Consider the following 23,102-nt stretch of genomic DNA (forward strand, 5'->3'; position numbering starts at 1 on the left):
CTGCATGCTATAACATAGCAACAAATCTATCAATAAGCGTTTTTTTAATTATAGATCTTTGACATGATCGATCAACATTCAAATGTCATAATTGTATCTTATTATTTCTCTTTTCGTTTCCAATGTTGAGTGGCACAAACTCTTCTATCGTTGGAGTATTTATCAGAAAAATAGTGTATACATGCTATTAAGAAAAATCTGTTCGGTAAATAGAAAAGTAATGTTACGCATGTCCTTTGCGAAGGGGTCCGTCTGTTTCATAAATGCGTTCGTTCGTTATTTCGTACTTTCATTCGTTCGTTCGTGTATTGATTCATTCACACTATATTTACAGTTAAACATTTTTTGTTTTAATGCTCTACATTTACACGCACAAACGGTGTATCTACAGTTGTTTCTTAGATCAAGGACTTTGTAAGTTGTCTATTTACCATTTCATTGCTATAGATGTGTATACACAATACATTGAGTTTTCATTTTCAGTCTAAACACGTGTAACACTTGTCTTAGCTTTCATGATCAACATGTAAACATTAAATACGAGAACGTCTGGAATATATACAAAACGGTTTTAGTTACATACCCCAAACTTAAACACGAGCTGTTATGGAGTGGTATTTTACCTATTTGAAGCGTTTTTAAAGGAAAATATTTATTTTAATCCGCGATTCTATTTAATATGTTCAAACGAATATTTTATGAAAACCATTCCCACCGTTGGATTTCGTTTTGGTAAAGTCGCTGTAGAATAAACAAGTCTGCTGTATATTTCTTAAAGCTGAGGCAAACCACTAGCATTCATTCTTGAAAAAGCGAAAACGAATAAATAACAATTTCGATTCGATTAATTACAAGTTTGAAAATCAAACGAATGCAGCAAACGTGTTTCAGTTAATATATCGAACTTGTTAAAATTAAGAAGAATTTTTTAAAACATTTTCTTTCGTCTTTCATAAACAAATCATAAGACAGGTCATTACAATACGTTGTGGTAATAACTTGGATTGTAATGGTGGCTAATCAGCTGAATTAAAACAAACAAACAACCAGAAATGGAACAGGTGTAGCCCGGTTATGAAAGCCCATGACCTTTGAGACCTTAATAACTGACCTTGACATTTGATCGCGGTACACGGTAATCGTACGCGATTCGATAGATGTTCGTGTGGAATAATTGTCTATAATTATATCGGAATCTATGCGTGAAAAAAAGTTAAAATAGGTTATATTTATTTATTTATCTAACATGTAAATAGGCGTGTATGGGCTGTATCAACCAGACTGCGTGATGAGTTCTACTGGAAAAAAATAGAACTTATGAGAATATAGATTACCGGTAATGATTGGAAAATTTTATATAGTTACTAATCCACCAGCGCTATTTATTATATGTTTTGAACTAATAGATATTTTTGTCAAATATATATTATTATTATTTTTATTTGTTTTTGGTAATTAATTAAATTGAGTTTATATGTTTTATAGCAATAGCGCTCGGTCAGTTAATTCGATTGCAATTTCTTTCTTTACATGCTTATTTGGAATAATTTGACAGTCGTGCGATGAACTTGATGGATAATATAATAATTGAAATACGTATATATGACTTAGTATTTACTATGTAGGTAACATAGCTATGTTGGCTACTTAACCCAGTTTTGAAATGATTAATTACTCTTCCTTTTCATTGATTCGTTCATAGCTGTAGAGCCAAACAGTAAGTGGAACGCGATTTTACGACATTTACGTGATATCAAATCGATTGTACATTTTGCTTAGTGGTTGCCGTGAATCACAATGAATGTCTTGTTTCTTCCCGAATTACATTTAAATCAATAGTTCTATATGCCACGATATTTCCACTGTTTCGTTGTTCTGTTTGGTATGCCGTTTCTCATGTTTGAGTTTCGTTGGCCATTGTAATAACGTATCAATCAAACAAGGATTGACACTATTGCGAGCGATACAACAACTACAAAACATATAAATTTAAGTATGTATAGTCTTCCTATTGCTTGTTATATGCACCTTCATTAAACGTGTAATAATCTCACACAATGTTTAAAATACAGTTCTTTATAAAAATTCAAAAACTAGAAAAGCATTTAAATTATTCATTTGCTTAACACACATCAACACAACTTTATCTATATTCAGACATGTTGAATACAGTGTCTTTGGTCCCATGTGCCACTTCTTTGATTATTAGAGGGCCATCTCCATCTAGAGGGCCAGTAGGCCCTATTGTCTGTTTCGTCAAACAGGACCGTATCAATATCACTAATTTTTATGAAGTGCATATCAACAGGTGGCTCGTGTATTCGCATCTCCAAACATACTTAAACGCATTCTATAATATAGGCCAACGTGTTTTTATTTGCCTCGATTCAGAACTCGTCTTGAACTGCACTGGTAACAATCTGTCGATTACATGAGTTTATCCTAATTGTTTTATTAAACTCAGTTCGCTCTTAACTACGATAAACCTGATAACTGCCGCATCTGCCGCATCCGCGAGAGAAAGAGTTGTATAATTTATGCAAGAGGTTTGAGTTCTTCAACTATATTCATTCACAAATGGACACATAATGTGAATATCGTGTTAAATGGAATATTTTTTAACGGAGCGTATATAGAAACAAATAAATAAATAATGTTTGTATTATACGTGTTGCGAAAGAGAATGTTTATGAATGATTAAAATAGTCCACTATCTGCTGCGTCTTAATGACGTAGTATTTTTGCTCAGCACAGGTCATATATAATCTGAGGCTGTTTATAGATGCGGGAAAATAAAACTTCTGCTGATAAACAAGTATAGTGGGATGTTTCGTAACCTCGTTCATAGTGCATGCTACTTCAGCGGGGTTAAATTTGATATGTCTGGGAAACGTTGTTTTGTTCTTCAGATATAGCGGCGATCATTTGTACTCACGGGTGCTAACAACTCAATAGGAGAAGGTTAAGTTTTTTTATATTCACAGTTCTCAATTTATAAAACGTTGAATATGAGTTCACCAATTACTACAAGTATATTATAAACAACAACAAAACTGCTTTATAATCGCTAAAACCGAATATAAAAAACCAACTAAACATAAAAAGAAATATCTTTTAAACAGGTAGTCGGCGTAAATGCTGACTTTGAAATAAAGTTTGGAGGTTACGTTTCTAAATAATTACATTGAAAACAAAAGTTTAACATTTGTGTCTTTTAACCTTTAGTCGCATAATCCCCGCATAAAATGTGTGTTTTCATTTTCAAGCCACACATTAGTGAAAGTAGATAAAAAAAAATACTACGGGAGTGCACATCATATGTGTCCTCACATGCCTTGTTATGAGTGTATTTCTTCACCATCGAAATATTGTATGTTAATATTTGATTTACACGAAGTTTCTTTCGACACATTTAAATCACACTTCCATAGCCGCGTCATGCGAAAATTGGCCTTATGCGTTTCGGCCAGCGTATCTTAAGCCCAACCTGTGCAGTTGCGCAGAGGCGATGCTGTTCTCTTTAAAATCACTCAATGTGTTATGGTCTCATTATGTATCTCCTGACCAGGCTAAGAGATGCGCATGCTGAGTGGGCTATATATATGATGGGCGCATATGGAATTAAACACATTTTCGCATGACGAGGGTCATTAAAAATCTCCTTGCAAATTGTAAATGGCACATTTTAGCACAATGCTTTCCGATACAAAATTGAATTCAAAATGGCAAACTTGTAAATAAGGGCAGCATTTCCAGGCGTTCAGGAACGATTTTCAGACGTGCTGTGGTTGGGTAATTAAACGATTTTCCTCTTATCGTGACACTATACTATTTCAGTAAGGTTTGTTTTTTAATCTTGAAAGCAAAACGGTGTTGATCGATAGTCAATTATATATTCGCCGGACGAGTACTGACCCTGAAATTCTGCGAGATGGACTTTAACTCGTAATTGTAACTGGGCCACAATTTGTGTCGTTTGAACATACAGAGAGTAGTCTGGAATCAGCCTATGAAATATTTGAATATATTCATTCGTGTCTGCTGGCGTTATGTAAAAGTCATTTAAGGTGAAAAGCTGGGTAAAACAGCTCTGCCGAAAAAGCGCATTCGTGCTCTATACCCATGTTTAGGTTGGAATTGTTGACACCGTGTGAACTGCTAGGGTAACAAGTAAATCATAAACAACCAAGTACGGGCCAACAGGGCTGACTTTATGGCTAACTAATTCGTGAGTAAAAAGTATTGCTCGCAGATTTATTTATTATGTATTTTCATCAATAATCTTATTGTATATTTTGAATTTGTATATGTTTTCAAAAAGTTTTGTAAACGGCATTTCCGTCATGAAATTATATTCTTAGTGAGATAGGTATTCGATATTCATTTAATATGATAGTGATTGCAAATTGTCTTTATATTCAGTTTTAATTACCATTTTAAGAATACTTTCTATGCTTTCAGAACGTCAAAAAGGGCCATGTTGTTGTTATTTTGTCTAAGTTATCTCTTTAAAATAAATATGCTGATAAAAAGTGCACACACATCTCGACCCGTACAATACGACTCACTCTTTATAAATTTGAATGGCTTGCGTTCATTTCGAACTTGCGATTAATTTTGAAAAATGAGTTGCGTCTTAAATTATGCAATAGCGAACAACTCCAGTGCCTTCAGCGCTTTGATTATTTTTCGCTGCACATCCTTTCTTATTTAAGCAATATTTGTTTCTGTATAGTAGTTAGAAGATCGTCAAAGTATTTCATCTCATTTTCTTAATCAGTCAATACTTAGAGGTATTAAATATACACAATGTATGAACATAATACCTCTATCATATACGGCCAACTTTATTTTGTTATGGTTAACCATTTCTTCAATCTTGTTACATATTTTTACTGATTTTTTTATAATCTTATGCATAATTTGTACGCCTTATACTATACTTACTTACTATCACATCATGAACATGAAATTTTCATTTTCGATTATATGGAATGAATGGATAAATAAATTGTTGTTATTTTCAATATTCTTTTTTAATGTTACATTTGAATACAGACCACTAGATATAGACCATCAGTCTAGTAATTATTTTTTCTCTGGGCACACTCTGGGTATTTAGAAAATGTTCTGCTACCGATGTTTCATATGGAGAATAATTTTTCTTATTAGCTCCATCTATACTTACAACATCACCAACATCAGTTGTGTCATGACTAGACTTACTGATATCAGTTATTGATTTCGTTGCATGATTATCTCTGTCAATTGCTTCGTCGTTGAATTCCTCTCATACGATATATCGATACGCGGTAGTTTCGCCACGCCGCCAGTAAATATCTGAGATGAACTCGTTGTAAGATATTGATACACTTTCTGAAATTGTGAAATTGAAATAAAGTCGGTTTACAAATAATATTTGTTAACCATATAGTGCGCTAAATATGGCATGTTTGCTTTGCTAAGTTTAAATAACTTTTAATATTTTCTTTGTAAACTTTAATGTATAAACAATGGTCCAAATGCATGTGTCGAACATGTATTAATTCGTAAAAATAATCTAAATATGGTGATAATCACTTATAAATACCTAAAGAATATTTAGAAAGCATTGCCTATATACACTTCATCATTCACGTTTAAAGCTTCGAAAGCATCTGTCCATTTAGATGGATCCGTTTCAATAGGCGTCGCTGTCCATGAATTGTCGTATTTAAAGTTTTCGATTTCTATTTTTGCTCAAGCTCAAACTTTTTGTGATACAAGAACAAATAACAAAAAAGACAATAAACACCCATGAAATGAATTACCTCATCTATGTCATCACACGTTTACCGGCATGCTAAAACTAAGCAAACATGCATATAAATGCATTGCCTTCGAATCTCGTCTTCCAACATTACCAAATCTATGAATATGTGAAATAGTTTGTAGTCATTGAATGACTTTTCCAACAACTTACAACACACATGTGTTGTTACTTATATATATTACAGCGTAGTGTAATATGATTGACGTACAGCTTAAAATAAAATTGCGACAAAGACACCAACGCTGATCTTCTGGTAAATCTGTCTATAACCCCAAAATAGTATGTACTTTTCTTTTTACCTTGTGTTAAACAACACTAACAAACATATTTGTACGATGGTACAATTGTATAAACAATTGCTCTGTTATAAGTCTTGTATGGTACATTACAGCAAAATCGATATTAAAGTTATGTTTACTTATTAAAACGTTTAGTTTTTATTTATATTATCATGATATGGCCAAAGGTTGTTGAGTGCCTGCTGACATAGCATGGAGAATATTTACATGTACTTGCCATGTAATATTTTTGATTTTCTACTATGTTTATTTTAAGTTGGTGTTTTGGTGGTGTAAATACTCATTATATCACTATATTATGGTTATCCCGTTATTTCTTTCTCAAGATAAAGATAGGCTTGCATTTCATTCAATGTCAAAATATTATGTTTAAATCGTCTGTTTTCCTGCTTCAAGCAAATTTTTCTCCAGTGACTGACTGAACTATGTAAACATACTTGAGTAATTATTTATACATTTTTATGGATTTGAAGTAACGTGATAACTTTGGCATTTATAAATGTACTTAAACTAGCTTCTGTCGCACATTTGAATGCTCAAACATCCATGCACTGGTAGACTTTCCCTCTCTTACCGAACTTTTGTTCTTAAGAGCTCAATTTAGGCGTTTTCTTTCTGAAGGTCTGTTTCTACTTTCAGTAGTTTTGCATTCACTTTGTGATCTCTTCTCCCATTCTTAAATATTTTCTGCAAGTTTTAGTATTCGTGACGGATAAATGATGCCAATAATGTTTGATTATTTAAAGAAAAACATGATTACTTTTAGACATATCGTTAAATGTTAACGATTGCGATGTAGCTATATATGTTTGCGCAGATTTTGGCTAAATGCATTTTAACTAATTTAGACTATATCAAGTTGATCATATGATGAGCTTCATGTGACTCGTTGGTTTTTGGTATCTTTAATGAAGCAATATGTCAACAAATAACCTGATTATAAAAAAACCCAGCTCGGAATGGGGGAATCACCTGATAAGATTTTGACGAATTCAACAGAAAATACCGACGCCCATAGAAAATTCGACCCGTAAAACCAGTCAAGTTCTAGTGGCCCCTTATGCGATGCCGTTAAATTTTATCAACGACACAGAAATGAGAAAACGTTCGGATTTGTATTTTATTTTTTAATTTGGATTTACATGAGATTTCTTATGCACAGGACCGAGATGTGTTTATGTGTATGTACAACTTGTTGCCTATGTTAGTCTTAAAGAACACATCGACACTGTTTTATACGCATGTAAACTGTCCTGATTGATTCCACTAATTATTATTTGTTTTTCATGAAAGTTAATACCATGATTACAACACATTATGGATAAATTTATATAATTTCGGTTTCGTCTGGATCTGTCAGGATGTTGGTAACGTAGATTTATTTTTATGTAATTTTTGTCAGCGTAAAATTGATTGCGTCACCCAAAATTGGCACAATGGCATTAGCAATTCATCTAGAGGTAACCATTAGAAGAACCTTAAATCTCTTCTTAACACCAAATGTATTTGCAGTTGGAAATTCTGCTAAAATATCTGGAAGCAATTACTCAAGTTTAGGTGCTCCAATCCCAAATTAAATATTTAAGTTGGTAGGCAGTTGCATGTTGCATATAATTCGAGAATTTGTAATTTTTATTTTAGCGAGAATAATGTATATATTATTGATTCAAATACCATGCGTGTTTTTTTCAATGTAGTTAATATGACGTTGTTCGTAGAGATTTTCTATATAACTGGTATATGGGTGGAAATACTGTACTTGACTTATATAACCTGATGAGCAAAACAGATAATGATACACTATTGAAATTATGTTTGTATGTGTATCAACTTTTGAACAAAATTTAATAAGCTGATATATTTGAAATGTAACATGAACACAATGCAATACATTGATATATATTATAATTAAGATGATGTGTTCGCAACTACAAACATGTGTTATCTTTTGTGTCAAATACTGTGTAGTTTGGACTTTTTTTACTTAATAAACTGAGTTGAGATGAGTTCATATTACATACATGTACATAAATAAAAACCACAATAACGTTTGTTGACAACTGTTTGTGAAGATTTACGAACATTGCTAAAATTATACAAACGTACGTTTAAAAACTTGACATAAGCGTGTCTCGCCTTTATATAGACGACCGAAAATAAAATCATTATGATGTAGTTTTTACATTCACGTTATTCCCAACTACGTTTGATATTGTCGCGTGTCTTTTTAGTTTGATTCGGTAAAATAAATTATATATTCATTACACATAGCTGATTAAATGTTGATAGCTAAAGTTGTTAAATGAAGCATTTATGAATGGTACGTGAATTATACCATTACAATTTAAAGGGACCGTCAACCACAAACGACGAAAAAAAAAAGTTATAAAATACCGCATTTTTTTACAATAATTAGTTTATATTGATTAAAATATCACGACTGGTATATTGCATTACTTGAAAAAGTTGTTAAGTTTTCATATTTTCAGTATATTCGGTAATAAAATTTTATTGGTACAGGTACCAGGTAACTTCCAGTTAAATATAAATAACGCAAGTATATTGATCACCATCGTCACGTGGTAAACCCAGGAATGCAAATTGTGCATGCGTAGTGAATTGTATATATTATATATATATAATGATAAATCTACTTGCGCTATTTATTGTGTGTATATCGTTATTTTACCTATTTTTGCGATGTACTTTCGATTTCACATCGCAAAATTTTATTACTGAATATATTGAAAATATTAACTTTTATCAAGTAATGCTTTAGACCAGTCGCAATATTTTAATCAATATAAACTAATTATTGTAAAAAATAAGGTATTTTAGAACTTTTATTTTTCCTTCGTCGTTTGTGGTTGACGGTCCCTTTAAATTGGGTGGAAGTGTTCTCTGAAACTATGAATATCAGGCGAAAAATTGATATACCAGAATGTTATAGTATTTTTTCTGTGAGAACTAAAACCCGATTGCATGCATACATTCACAAACTAGTATCCATATGAAAATATCTAAATCTGCATTATCAATGAACAAGTCAATATTATTCCCCTAAGAATATTGTACAATACAATTATTTTATGCTTTCCGATGGTTTATAGAGAAATATCAGTGAATTTAAACTGATATTTCACTGTTTCAAACAGTGAAAAATAAGTTTGAAAATTATCAAAAGTTTTCACTGATTTACTGTGAAATTACGTAGTTTTTTTAACCAAATGCAAATGACGTCATTGTTCCATTGAAATTCTCCACTTGAACTCTTTTACAATGTAAATAAATGGTGAAAACAAGCACAAAATAAAAAGAAAATTTGTTGGATTCGGTGGAATGTCGATTTTAATTCACTCGTGATCATAGAATTTTTTATTTTCACTCCTGGCTGCGCCACTCGTCAAGATATTACTTTGTATGATCACTCCTGAATTAAAATCGATATTCCACCGAATCAAACAAATATCCTCTTTATATTCATAAAAAAACAATACTAGTATAAGTTATTTCCCCTGTGCAACACCTTTGCTAAGCAACGGTCCTCCTTCATACAAGTACAATGCCGGCCACACTGCGTAATCCATCCGAGAACCACCATTTGTGTAGTGTTTATATGTTGTTGTATTGAACGGTGTTTGATCATCAACATCTACGAACTCCAGGCAGACTGGCGGTTGGTGGATTCGCATCTCCCAGCATATGGATGCGCATGCCTTCACGTAGGTAAAAATACTGTTTTCACAATCGTGTAGATTCATCTCTGCAACCACTGCATTAGATATTATCTGCAAAATTGCATGATAAATTCAGTGGCAATATCTTTTTATTTACAAAATACACTATTTAGAATAGGCTAAATATTATTATAATCTTCTGGAATAGATGGACTATGATTGCAATGTTTCTGTAAAATACTGAAAATACTTATTGAATGAATAAAAATACCAACGGAAATAATTTGATCTTTGAAATTATGTAAAATCCGTCTTCTGATGTCACTGATATGTTGTTTTTCAGTAGGTTGCAATTTTTCAAAATTGAATGTAACTGTTGCAATTTCCGCTTCTGATTCCACCTGGAATTATTAAACGATTGTCTCTTCTTTTAAACCTTGGCATCGACATCGAAAACCAATATATTTATCTATTAATAAGCGACAATATTGGTACAACATATCTTATTTTTTACTAAAAGTTTTTTCACAAGGACCGAAATTCGTGTAAATATAGACCATTTTATTCTCTGAATGTATGTGGTAATTTGATGACGAAACTTAGTGTTTTGCTAAACTATAAGAAAAACAAGTCCTACACTATAAGGTTAACAAATACATTACATATTAGAATACCCTATAGGTTTAGACGAAGAAAGATCATATTATCGCATTTAATTATATCAGTTCTATAGATCCTACCTTTTTAACACTACCAGTCACAGATGAGCATTCACTATGATCGACAACTTTGTCATTGCCGTGCCCACGTAGCTTTTCAACCTTAGCATAACTTGATCTTGAATAGTGAGGATCTGTTTTCGATTCATTAACAAGGACATCTTCGTGGTGCTGTTTTGCCTCATTATAATGTGCGTGGTCTTTTGATGTATTTTTTTGAGATGATATCGCTTTAGTATCGGTGTCGTAAAAGTCGATTTTAGGTAAATGTGTACTATTCGTTTCAACGGTGATTGTATTTTCGCATTTTTCATCGGGTGCCGTAATGGTTTTGTCGTCTAGGCTTTTTGCGGTCGTAGAATCAGAATTGTTGCTGTTGACATTCTTTTTCTCAGAAATCATAAATACAAATTTTGTAGATGCTTCCTTTATATTGTCTGAAGCATGCTCGGAAAAGCTCACGCTAAATCTATAGGCTTTCTGAAAAAAGTATGCCTTCTATAGCGCTTGGTCACAAAAGGACGTTCGATTGTTAGAGCAGACTTATAATGACTGAATGGCAAGCACAATTTATCAAAATACTGTTAAAGTTTTAGTTGAAATTAACGGTGTTAAACAAAACAAGGTCTTGTTTGCTGAGAAAAGTGGAGCTAAAGTATAACACGACAGTTGTGTACACACTTATCATCTACAAACAGAAGTCGATAATTGATAGAAAAGTTGCTGAAAACATCATACTATCATGCACACCTCTTCTTGGTTATGAAGTTTCCAATAAAATTGTATTGTTTCTATTCCGTAGTTATTTTAAATGAAAACCTGTGCTGAAAACAAATAAATTGTAACGCGTGTAAACAAATATACCTGCAACATAGTCAACAGGCTATTAACTATTTTAACTTCATCGTCGTCCTTTAGTTTTTCAAACGCATCAGTCCATTCGTTGTCATACAGCTCGGAGAATGCTTCAGCCAGTTTTGTTGGGCGATTAGGATCATTCAGGTCAGCAATATTCGGATTATTGTTTGTTAAACTTGCACTTGCTAACTTACTTAGTCTACAATATTTACGAACATGTTATTTAAACGTTACTTATTAAATGTTCTTTCAACTTTAATAATAACAGAAATATGATAAGTTAAATTGTTTTTATTTACACAGTGAATAGCTTGGGGTTAAAGATAATCGATTTATTGACTGGTTACCTGATAGTAAGATCGTCTTTTTCTTGAAGTGTGGTCGTCAAAGTTTCTCTCAATTTGTCAATTTCAAGAGTTAACCTTTGAAGACGCCTGTCATCAGTTTCAGTATTGAGTAGCGACTGTTTATGAGCATCAAATCTGTCGTTTTCCGTTTTCAAATATTGGATAGTCTTATCTAACTGTGTCTGCATGTTTTGAACAACACTCTTCTGTATTTCAAATTGTCTTTGCAGTTCAAATTGGTCGTTGACATTCCTGTAATTTATTTCTCAATATCAATTAATTTAATAATAGGTAGTATTTTGTGCATCGCTTCAATTAATGATGATAATATTGATTGCTTTATTTTGTTGTATATTTATGGGTACTTCTAAAATTCACAAAATAATCTGCAAGATCTTCACCGTCTAGTACAGACATTGCAGCAATATATTTTTTTTAATTATAATTAAACATTTCCAACAATATGCTTTAAATGGTAAACAGTGAATCATTGCATGTGCAAAACTAATGAGTTATATCAACAATTTACCTTTTAGAGGTATTTTCATTCAATTCTTTGTTTAGTCTGAAATCATTGATGTAAATTTATTATGGATTGTAATAATATTGATGCTGCGAATTCTTTTACATCTCATTTGCGCTCAAAGAATTTGTTTGCGTGAAGTTTAAACAAATACAATAGTGACTTAAAATTAAATGATCTCAACAATGTCATCAACGTGTTCCTGCATACTGCAATACAAAGAAATACATTACCTTCGAATCTCGTCTTTTGACATTTCTAATTCTCTGCAAATATTCAATATTTTATAGACATTACATATCCATAAACTTGCAAAACAGAATAGTTTTGTTACTAATATAGATTACAGAGCGATGCAATTCAATGGACTTACCTCTTCAAATCAAATTCCGACGAAGAAGCCAACGCTAACCGTTTGGTAAAGCTGTCTATAACGCCCTTATAGTCTGTAGTTTTCTTTTGTTCATGTTTAAAACTACACCAATACAAGAATTTGTTTAAAAGCAACATTTTATCAACGAATGCTCTGTTATGAACCATGAGTAACATTCACAACATCGGTATAAAAGTTATATGCACATACTTAAACTTATTTTTGTTTTATCCATAAACAGTTTTATGTTATACAAAGTTTACTGAAAAACAGCTGACAAATCATGAAGTTTACCTGCACATGTAACTAAAATCATTGTGCATTGCGATATTTACGTGCGAGTGTTTTGTTGAAGTAAACGTTGTTTGCTCTGAACTTATACTTTGTATCGATACATGATTTGTTAACTAATAATTTCAGTGAACTATACGAAAACGCATGCCTTTCATTCAATGTCACACATTCATGTTTCAATCGTCTGATTGTATCCTTAGCATCGATAACATCCTTCTCGAGTGACTGACTGAAATATAAACACACATTCTTAGTTAAGGACGGACTATTTTAGATTTGAAGTCACTTGATTGTTTTTGCATTTATAATTATAATCAAGCTAGATTTACTTTTACTCTTTCGTCGCAGAGTAAAATACTCAAACATTGATGCACTTGTCATTACTCACATGAACATCGAAACATCTTTTGGCAAACGTGTAGACACTTTTCTGGATAGTTTTCTTTCCATTTCCCAACGGACTTTTGTTTTTTCGAGCTCAATTTCAGTTTTAGCTTTTTGAAAGTCTGCTTCTACTATCAGTAGTTGTACTTTCACTTTCTTCAATTCTTGTTCAATTGTTTCACATTGTCTGCAAGTTGCATTATCCCTGGCGAATAAATGAAGACAAAATATGTTTAATTATCAAAAGAAAGAAATGATTGTCTTATGCGATGTACCAAACATTGTTAACGATTGCGATGAAGCTATATATTTTAAGAAGATATATGTAAAAAACAGTATAACTTATTTTGACTTTATCAATTTGATTATATGTTGAACGTCATGTGGTTTAATGATTCTTAACTGAAGTAATATATCGACAATTCACAGAACTGAAACACCTTGTGAATTTGAATAGGGGGAGCATGTGATCAAAATATGACGAATTAAATGAAAATAGCATCGCTCGAAGAAAAGTCGACCCGCTAAACCAGTTTTAATCAGCTATTGTGTTAATTATTGTATTCAAATAATGTTCGAACTCACGTATGACCTAATCTCATTGAATTTATTTCAAGTCTGATGTTTCTATACTATCCGCTGACTGGACCTGATAACAGGTCCATAAACTTTAAATTACCAGTAAATAGGTTGCTTTTTATAGTATTTTGATTAATTGGGACGAGATATATATGACTTGTTTAAAAACGGACCCTGTCAATTAATAGAAACTTCAACTTAAAGAGGCCCCATAATGATTTGTTTTCAGATTTTAACAACGACAAAAATGAGCAAAATGAGATGGCTTAAGCACGGACCGAGAGGTTTCTTTTTGATGCACAGCTTGTTGCTTGTCTTCGTAGTTTTAGAGATTACCTCGACATTAATTCAAATACGAATGTAAACGGTAATAATAATTCAATTAAAAAAAATTTGTTTTGGAATGAATTCGAAGTTTATGCAATTATTACCAATATCACGATATTCATGTGAAGTGCTATGACTTCGCTGATATGTCTTAACAGCATACTGAAAAGCGGGCACGTATCGAACGATAATTGTGTTTAGCGCATTGACTTTGCTGATATGTCTTAACATTTGACTGCGTAACGGACGCTTGTAAGACGAAAACGGTGTAGTGCCATGCCTAAGCTGATATGTTTCAACATTTTACTGAGTAACGACAAAGAGAAAAAGAGTAGCAGTTATTTCACTCGCTCTGAATATTCTATATCAAGATATATTATACTCTGAGTAGTCATTTTTATACGAATGCAGATATTCTCGCACATGAAGTGTAATCAATGCGAAATTAGTGCGTTAATATTCAAGACAGAGATATGGTTCTTATACTTTCTATGGGTGTTTGGTATGTGGAGAGACAGACGATCCGATCACTACTATCCTTTATGATGTGATTTGTTTTAATAAAGATGCGTCTTATTAAACGATAATCGTAGCATGTATTCCGTACCATGGATTATAGCACTATGCGTTTCATGTCAATCGGACACGCGATTCTCTAGTTGAGTATGACTTTATAAAGTTTAACATTAAACTGAGTAACGGAAGAGAGAAAAAGCTTTACAGTTATTTCACTTGCTTTGAATATTCTATATCGATATCGATATAGACTCTAAGTAGTCCCTTTTATACCAATTTCAACCAAATATCAATTTCCATGTGCGTCTAGTTTATTTGGGGGAAATCACACAACCATGTGTTGAAAACTTAAATGTGGCTCGATTTAAATCAAGACTATGGCATTCATACTATGAATCGATTTATAAATTTTACCTCGTTTGTTAAGATTGCCTGCTACATGTTTATTGCCTAAATTATACAAACAAGTTTTCAAAACTTGATATAAGCGAGTCCCCTAGCTGATACAACGAACTTTTATGTAATTTAATATATCACATTTCTTAACAGTCAAAGAGAATTCACGGGGCGAAGACCAGATTATGAAATAAACGGGTAAAAATATCTGCTAAATTACTTTGTGCGATCGATAATCAATTGAGTCGACATGCTCTGTTTATTCATTTTTCTTACATAAAACCATATAACGCTCCACGAGCGATATACGGTATCTGATTGTTGAGTCGTTAAATCAATTCGACCGATGGCGAGCGATCAATTGTGAGTGTTTCAGTATAAATGGTATTTCAAAATCGCTTCAACATTTTCTGTGCATATTTGCTTTCGTGTTTTCCACTTAAAATAAAATCATATGTAGTTTCTCTCATTCTTTTCGCCTGTTTTCAAATTGTATTCGGTGGAATAAGTTTTATATTACTTATACGCAGCTGACTAAATTCTAGTATGTTAAGTTGTTAATTGAAGCATTTATAAAAGAAAAACAGCTCAATAACAACGTTGTACCTGGATTCTGCCATAACAATTACAGGTTTAAGTGGATTTTTTTCTCTAAAACTGTTAATATCGATCGAAAGTTCGATTAACCGTTATAAAGCGGAGTCTCGTGCATAGATTAAATGCAATACCTTTAAAAAAACCACCTTAATTTAAATGTCATATCCTGTTGCTGCTTTTTTTCCGTGAAATTCGTCATTATTTACGACATCATATGATCCATTGGTGGAATGCATATATAAATAATGCGTAACAAAATCTACCATTATTAAAATAGATAAAGTTAATATAAGTTCGACTTAAAAAAGGTATGTTAAGTTAGTTCGCATAATTCACATGCATAACCATTAACAAATAATAACTTTAATTTAGCGCCAACATCTGTAATGAATACATTTTTATGTTTTAATTGTTGTTTTATAGTTTATTTCCGTATAATGTACACACCCGACTGTATTTTATTAGACATTTCGAATGATGCAAAAATGCATACAGAGTTATAAAACGATGTTTAAGGATACCATATAGTCGTGCCGTATACTTGATGGTTGTCCCGTAAATGGGTATCCTTGTCGTCCATGTCTAAAAGTTTTCAAAGTATTTTAAATCATAAAAAATAATACCACATGTGTAATAATCACCTTAGTACAGTTTAGAATTAATAATTGTAAATAAAATAAATGAATGTTAATACTAAAGAAACAGCCTTAAACTTTATGTTTTATAATTCCAATAAAATATATTTGTGTTGTGGTGGATTCAATTTCTTTATCAATTGCCATTAAAAGCATGTACATACACATATACCTTCACGTAACTGACATGTGTAGATATTATTGTTCAGTGTACTGTAAGTAAATGTTTTATCATATTGCAATAAACTATGTATTTATTTATAAAAAGCAAAACATCATTTTAGCAATATGTTATGAACTTCGAAATTCATTTAAAGTATGGTATGCAAACCTTAAACCAGGACGTTTTTTAATACCAATAAACCCAGATATGCATAAACCGAACACGCCGACCCGAAACAAGATCCTATCAGTATATATTATTCACTGTAAGTACATGGCTAGCTTTTAAGATAAATCTTACCTAGTCCTTTTTTGGTATAATAAGTGTCAGCTATCCTTATGTATATTTTTCCATCTTCTTATTTACATTTTCCAATTCAATGAGGCCTATGCATAAACCTACACTATTTTCAGTTTTTAACTTTTATTCCCTCTTCTGATATCCTCAGTCATGCTATATTCATGTAAATATTGAAATATGACGAGTAACATAATTTGTCAGTCTAAAAGTAGCACACTCTTAGGTATATACGTGATTCATAATAGTAACGTCTAGTTTCGTTTTCAAACCTCATATCGTGTATCAGGCATTCAAGATACGTTATCGTAATGTTTATATACATTTTCACAATGTACAATTGAACTTCTTATTTATTATTAAGCAAACAATTAAATTGCATCGAATGGCATGTTGATTCACCATGTTTAAATATAAGTATTCCATGAAAATATGCATCAATATCAGATGTTTCGAATACTTTCACACGAATTTCAAATGAGCCTTATGTACACCCACAAAAACGCAAATATAATAAATCTTTAGCAGAACATGATACTTCAAGTTTGGAGTGTTTTCCCCGTATTTACATAATTTGCATGTGCTTATTAAACGTGTTACGGTTTACAAAGTTTGCTTAATGCGTAGCTCATAAAACTTTACTAACAGTAAACGCTGCAAATTGAATGACACGTTTTTTTAAAGAAACTTTTAAAACGGAACGTGATATTTGTCTGTTATAATACCTAATGGCGTCATGGATAATTGTTATTAATGTACTTAATTAATGCTAGCCGCGCGTACTATTTTAGAGTTGAAGTGGTGGTAAGATCAGTAAACAATGGTATGCTGTTATGCCCCCCCTCATTCGAAGATGTGGTAGTGAAAAGTTTTGTACCAGTCTGAAAGTCGGTCGGAAAGGAACACGGCAAATTGGTTGGTAGGTCTGTCCGTATCAGCACGATATCTAGAAAACTACAACCATGCAATTTGAGGGAAAGGTCTTTATGTAGGTAAGGGACGGAAAGGGTCAAGATCTGCATTTAAGAAATTTGCATTTAGGCACAATCATATTAAAACAACTTAATTGAATCTATACACACGGCAATAAAAAATATTCTCTGGGAGTCCAGGAAAAACAGAAATAGTAAATTTATTACGGTTAAACTATTATACAATAAAAAAAAATCCTTTGAACGACACATTAAAAGTTATTTCTCCCGTGAAACACCTTTGCTAACCAACGGTCCTCCTTTATACAGGTACAATGCCGGTCACACTACTCTGAGATCAATCCGAGAGCCACCATTTGTGTTGTGTTTATATGTCGTTGTATTGAACCGTGTTTGATTATTAACATCTACAAACTCCAGGCAGACGAGTGGTGGATGGAGTTGCCTCTCCCAGCAGATGAATGCGCATGATTTTATATTGATGAAAACACTTTTTCACAATCGTGTAGATTCATATCTGCAATCACTGCATTTGATATCATCTGCAAAATTGCATGAAAATCAGTGTCATTAATTTTTTAGTCACAAAATACATTATTTATAATAAGCAAAATATTAATATAATATTCTGGCATTGATGGACTATGATTGCAATCATATGTTTTTGTATCTGAAAATACTTATGAATACATAAAACATAGCATGTACACTCTGTTTTCTGATGTCACTGATGTTTTTTTTTCAGTAGTTTACAATTTTTCAAAATCAGAAGTAACTGATGCAATTTCCACTTCTGATTCCAGCTAGAATTATTAAATAATTGTCTCTTCTTTTAAACCGTACAAGGTAACATCGACATCGAAAAAAAACACATATTTATCTAATAATAAGGGAAAATGTTGATATTAAATATCTTCCTTTTTACTAAAAGTTGTATTCACAAGGACCGAAATACGTGTAAATATAGACCATTTTATTCTCTGAATGTATGTGCTCATTTGATGACGAAACTAAGTGCACAGCTTACCTATTGGGAAAACAAATACATTGAATATTATAATACTCTTTAGGTTTAGACATAAAAAGATCATATTATCGCATTAAATAATGTGAATGCTATAGATCCTACCTTTTTACACTACCATATGATCATTCACTATGATTGAAAAGTTTAACTTTGCCATGAAAACGTAGCTTTTCAACCGTAGCATATCTTGGACTCTTGAATTGTTTCGATCCATTAACAAGGGCATCTTCGTGGTGCTATTTTGCCTCATTATAATGTTTCGTGGTCTTTTGATGTTTTGTTTTGCGTCTCTGTGTCTAAGAAGTCGATTTTATATGAGTGTGTACTATTCGTTTCAACGGTGATTGTATTTACGCATTTTTCATCGGGTGTCGTTATGGTTTTGTCTTTGCGGTCGTAGAATCAAACTGTTGTTGTTGACATTCTTTTTCTCAGAAATAATAAATACAAATTTATTATATGCTCCCTTCATATTGTCGGTAAAGCTCATGCTTTTTCAAAACAGATGCATTCGACAGCGTGTTGTGTCAAAAGGATTTTTGATTGTTAGAGCAAATTTAAAAAAATGACTGAATAGCAAAATGTATCAACATACTGTAAGAAACGTTAGTTGAAATTAACGGTGTTTAAAAAACAATGTATTGTTTGCTGAAAAAAGGAGAGCTAAGGTCATCTGCAACCAAAGGCCGATAATTGATAAAAAAAGTTGCTGAAAACATCATACTATTATGCACACCTCTTCTTGGTTATGAAGTTTCCAACAAAATTGTATTGTTCCTATTGAGTAGTAATTTTTAATCCATTCGTTGTCATACAGCTCGGAGAATCTTTTCGCCAGTTTGTTTGGCGATTAGGATCACTCAGGTCAGCAATATTCGGATAATTATGTGTTCAGTTTGCAACTGCAAACTTACTGAGTCTACACTATTTTAGTACATGTTATTTGAACGGTACTTGTACAAATGTTCTTTAAACTTGACTTATAACAAAAAGTTGATGTGTAAAATTGTTTTAGTAACACAGTGAATAGCTTGCGGAAAACGATAATTGACTGAACGACTGGTTACCGGGTACTTAGATCGTCTTTTTCCTGAAGTGCGTTCGTCAAAGTTTCTTTCAATTTGTCAATTGCCAGAGTTAACTTTTAAAGACGCCTGTTATCGCTTCAATTAATGGTGATAATATTGATTACTTGATTTTGTTGTATATTTATGGTTGCTTCACCAAATAATCTGCAAGATCTTCACCGTCTTGTACAAACGTTACATTGATTTATTTCTTTGAATTCTTATTAAACATTTGCAACAGTATTCCTTGAATTGTTATTGGTGTATAATTGCATGTGCAAAAATAATGTTTTATATCAACAATTTCCCTTTTAGAGGTATTTTCATATAATTCTTCATTTAGTCTGAAATCATTTATGTGAAATTATTATTGATTGATATAACATTGTAGCTGCCAAATTTCTTTTATGTCTCATTTGCGCTCAAAAAAAATTATTTGTGTAATAACAAAAGTTAAAACAAAGACAATAATGAATAATAAAAATGAATGATCAAATCTATGTCATCAAACGTGTTCCTTCATACTAACAGTAAGCAAGAATTCAACGAAATACATTAACTTCGAATATCGTCTTACGACATTTCCCATTCTCTGCAAATATCAAATGTTTAATAGACATCACATATCATTGAACGTGCAAGAAAAGGGTATGTTGTTTTTACTTTTATAGATTACAGAGCGTTGAAATTTGATGGACCTACCTCTTCAAATCAAATTCCGACGAAGACGCCAACGCTAATCGTTTGGTAAAGCTGATTATAACGCCCAAATAGTCTGCAGTTTTCTTTTGTTCTTGTCTTAAACTGAACCAATAAACGAGTTCGTTTAAACGCACCATTTTATCAAATTATACCCCTTTATAATGAGTAAAATACACGAACATCGGAAAAAAGTTCTATTCACTTACTTAAACTTAACAATTGTGTCCAAATAAATATGATGTTATAAAAAGTTATTGAAGCCAGCTGATTAAGCATGACGTATACCTTTACATGTAACTAAATTCATTGTGAAGTGCGATATTAATGTACGAGTGTTTTGTTTTAGTGAGCATTGTTTGTGTTGTACTTGTATATTGTATCGACACATGATTTGTTAACTAGTAATGACAGTGCAATATACTAAAACGCTCTCTTTGCAAGTTCGCATTCAAAGTCACATATTCATGTTTCAATCGTCTGTTTTTTCTCCTGTACATCAGCGACTGACTGACTGAAATATGTTTACACACATGATTAAATGTACGCATTTTTTTCGATTTCAAGTTACTTCATAGTTTTTTGCATTTATAAATGTACTAAAAGCAGATTAACGCTATCATTTAGTCTTAGAGTAAAATACTCAAACATTTATGCACTTTTAGATACTCACATGAACATGGAAATATCGTTAGGTAAACGTGTAGACATTGTTCTAGAAAGTTTTCTTTCCATTTCCCCCCGGACGTTCGTTCTTTCGAGCGCAAGTTTCGTGTTACCTTTCTGAAAGTCTGCTTCTACTCTCAATAGTTGTGCTTTCACTTCCTTAAAGTATTGTCTAAGTGTTTCACATTTTCTGCAAGTTGCATTATCACTGACGGATAAAAGACGCCATAAATGTTTAATCGTTTAAGAAAGAAATGATCGTATGCGATGTACCTAACAATGTTAACGAAATATTTGTTACATGCAATTTAATCTATTTATACTATAATTATCAATGTTATAATATGGTGAGCGTCATGTGGTTGGTTGATGCTTAACAGCAGCAAAACATCAACAATTAACACATAATCAAATTGTTAATAGGGTGATCATGTGATCAAAATATTTAAAATTCAAATGAAAATAGCGGCGCTGGCAGAAACTTCGACCCGCTAAACCAGTTTTAATCAGCTAATGTGTGATTTTATTATGCAAATAATGTTTGGACACTCATGTGGCATAATCACATTGAAATTATCTTAAGTCTGATGCTTCTATACTATCCGCGAACTGGACCTGATAAGAGCTCCATTAACTTTCAATTACTAGTAAATTTGTTTCTTTTATTAATCTTTTGTTCAATCGGTACGAGAAAATTTTGATTAGTTATAAAATGGACTATGTTAGATAATTCAACTGAAAGAGGACCGTTATGCAATTTTTGAGATTCTAACAACGACAAAGAAATTAGCAAAATGAGATGGCTTAAGCACGTGTTTTTTATGTAAAGCTTGTTCCACGTTTTCGTAGTTTAAGATACAACTTCGTCACTCATTTTTAAACGCTTTTAAGCAGTAATGATAATACAATGAATAACTTGTTTTGCATGAAATTCGAAGTTTATGAAATTATTACGATTCATTTAACAAACTTATGTTTATTAAGGTATCTTATAACAACATTATGCTAAATTAAAAATATATAAAATATTGAAATCAGAAGATAGCCGATGGGAAGGAATTGGTGAAACAAAACAATGAACTATTTATACGTAAAAACACGTTGGTTCTACTTAACTCCTCAACGTACGACATTCCATCGTATGATTGACAGTTGTACATGTCAACGTACGACATTCCATCGTATGATTGACAGTTGTACATGTCAACGTACGACATTCCATCGTATGATTGACAGTTGTACATGTCAACGTACGACATTCCATCGTATGATTGACAGTTGTACATGTCAACGTACGACATTCCATCGTATGATTGACAGTTGTACATGTCAACGTACGACATTCCATCGTATGATTGACAGTTGTACATGTCAACGTACGACATTCCATCGTATGATTGACAGTTGTACATGTCAACGTACGACATTCCATCGTATGATTGACAGTTGTACATGTCAACGTACGACATTCCATCGTATGATTGGCAGTTGTACATGTCAACGTACGACATTCCATCGTATGATTGACAGTTGTACATGTCAACGTACGACATTCCATCGTATGATTGACAGTTGTACATGTCAACGTACGACATTCCATCGTATGATTGGCAGTTGTACATGTCAACGTACGACATTCCATCGTATGATTGGCAGTTGTACATGTCAACGTACGACATTCCATCGTATGATTGGCAGTTGTACATGTCAACGTACGACATTCCATCGTATGATTGACAGTTGTACATGTCAACGTACGACATTCCATCGTATGATTGACAGTTGTACATGTGCACTGTTTATCTTTCTACGTTTATAATTATTTTGAAAAAAAAATGACAAAGGTTTAATCACAACTATCCTTTCGTAAAGATTTCGTGTGAGTTTTTAAAAATATAAGCTGCATCTTATTAAT

General features: G+C 32.3%; 2 protein-coding genes across 5 annotated transcripts in view; both read right to left on the reverse strand.

Moving 5' to 3' along the window:
* The window catches only part of LOC127880267 (uncharacterized), a 536,299-nt gene that overhangs the window by 23,498 nt on the left and 489,699 nt on the right, over positions 1-23,102 (reverse strand). The gene's annotated exons all lie outside the window — the stretch shown is intronic.
* Positions 9,143-17,338, reverse strand: LOC127880265 (uncharacterized). 4 transcript variants are annotated; one of them, XM_052427596.1, is made up of 12 exons: positions 16,800-17,334; positions 16,223-16,283; positions 13,291-13,491; positions 13,051-13,131; positions 12,609-12,710; positions 12,469-12,501; positions 12,242-12,277; positions 11,713-11,964; positions 11,372-11,564; positions 10,529-10,987; positions 10,064-10,189; positions 9,143-9,899 (listed from the first exon to the last, which is right to left on the reverse strand). In XM_052427596.1, the coding sequence occupies exons 2-12, from the start codon at positions 16,279-16,281 to the stop codon at positions 9,618-9,620; spliced, it is 1,824 nt and encodes a 607-aa protein (XP_052283556.1). In that variant the 5' UTR covers positions 16,282-16,283; positions 16,800-17,334; the 3' UTR covers positions 9,143-9,617. The 4 variants fall into 4 exon arrangements, with proteins under 4 accessions (XP_052283556.1, XP_052283557.1, XP_052283558.1 ...); XM_052427599.1 differs by having other exon boundaries at positions 9,730-9,883; positions 16,800-17,338; XM_052427597.1 differs by lacking the exon at positions 12,469-12,501.

The sequence above is a fragment of the Dreissena polymorpha genome, chromosome 4, assembly GCF_020536995.1.
Source record: "Dreissena polymorpha isolate Duluth1 chromosome 4, UMN_Dpol_1.0, whole genome shotgun sequence".
Classification (NCBI taxonomy): Eukaryota; Metazoa; Mollusca; class Bivalvia; order Myida; family Dreissenidae; genus Dreissena; species Dreissena polymorpha.

Excerpts from the sequence above, each read along its gene's own strand:
- LOC127880265 (XM_052427596.1), bottom strand. The coding sequence starts at position 16,281 with ATGGACGACAAGGATACCCATTTACGGGACAACCATCAAGTATACGGC. Across the intron at positions 13,492-16,222 it reads GTATACGGCACGACTATATG|GGATAATGCAACTTGCAGAC; the intron begins GTATCCTTAAAC and ends TTTATTCGCCAG. Across the intron at positions 9,900-10,063 it reads TCAAAGATCAAATTATTTCC|ATAATATCTAATGCAGTGGT; the intron begins GTTGGTATTTTT and ends GCAATTTTGCAG.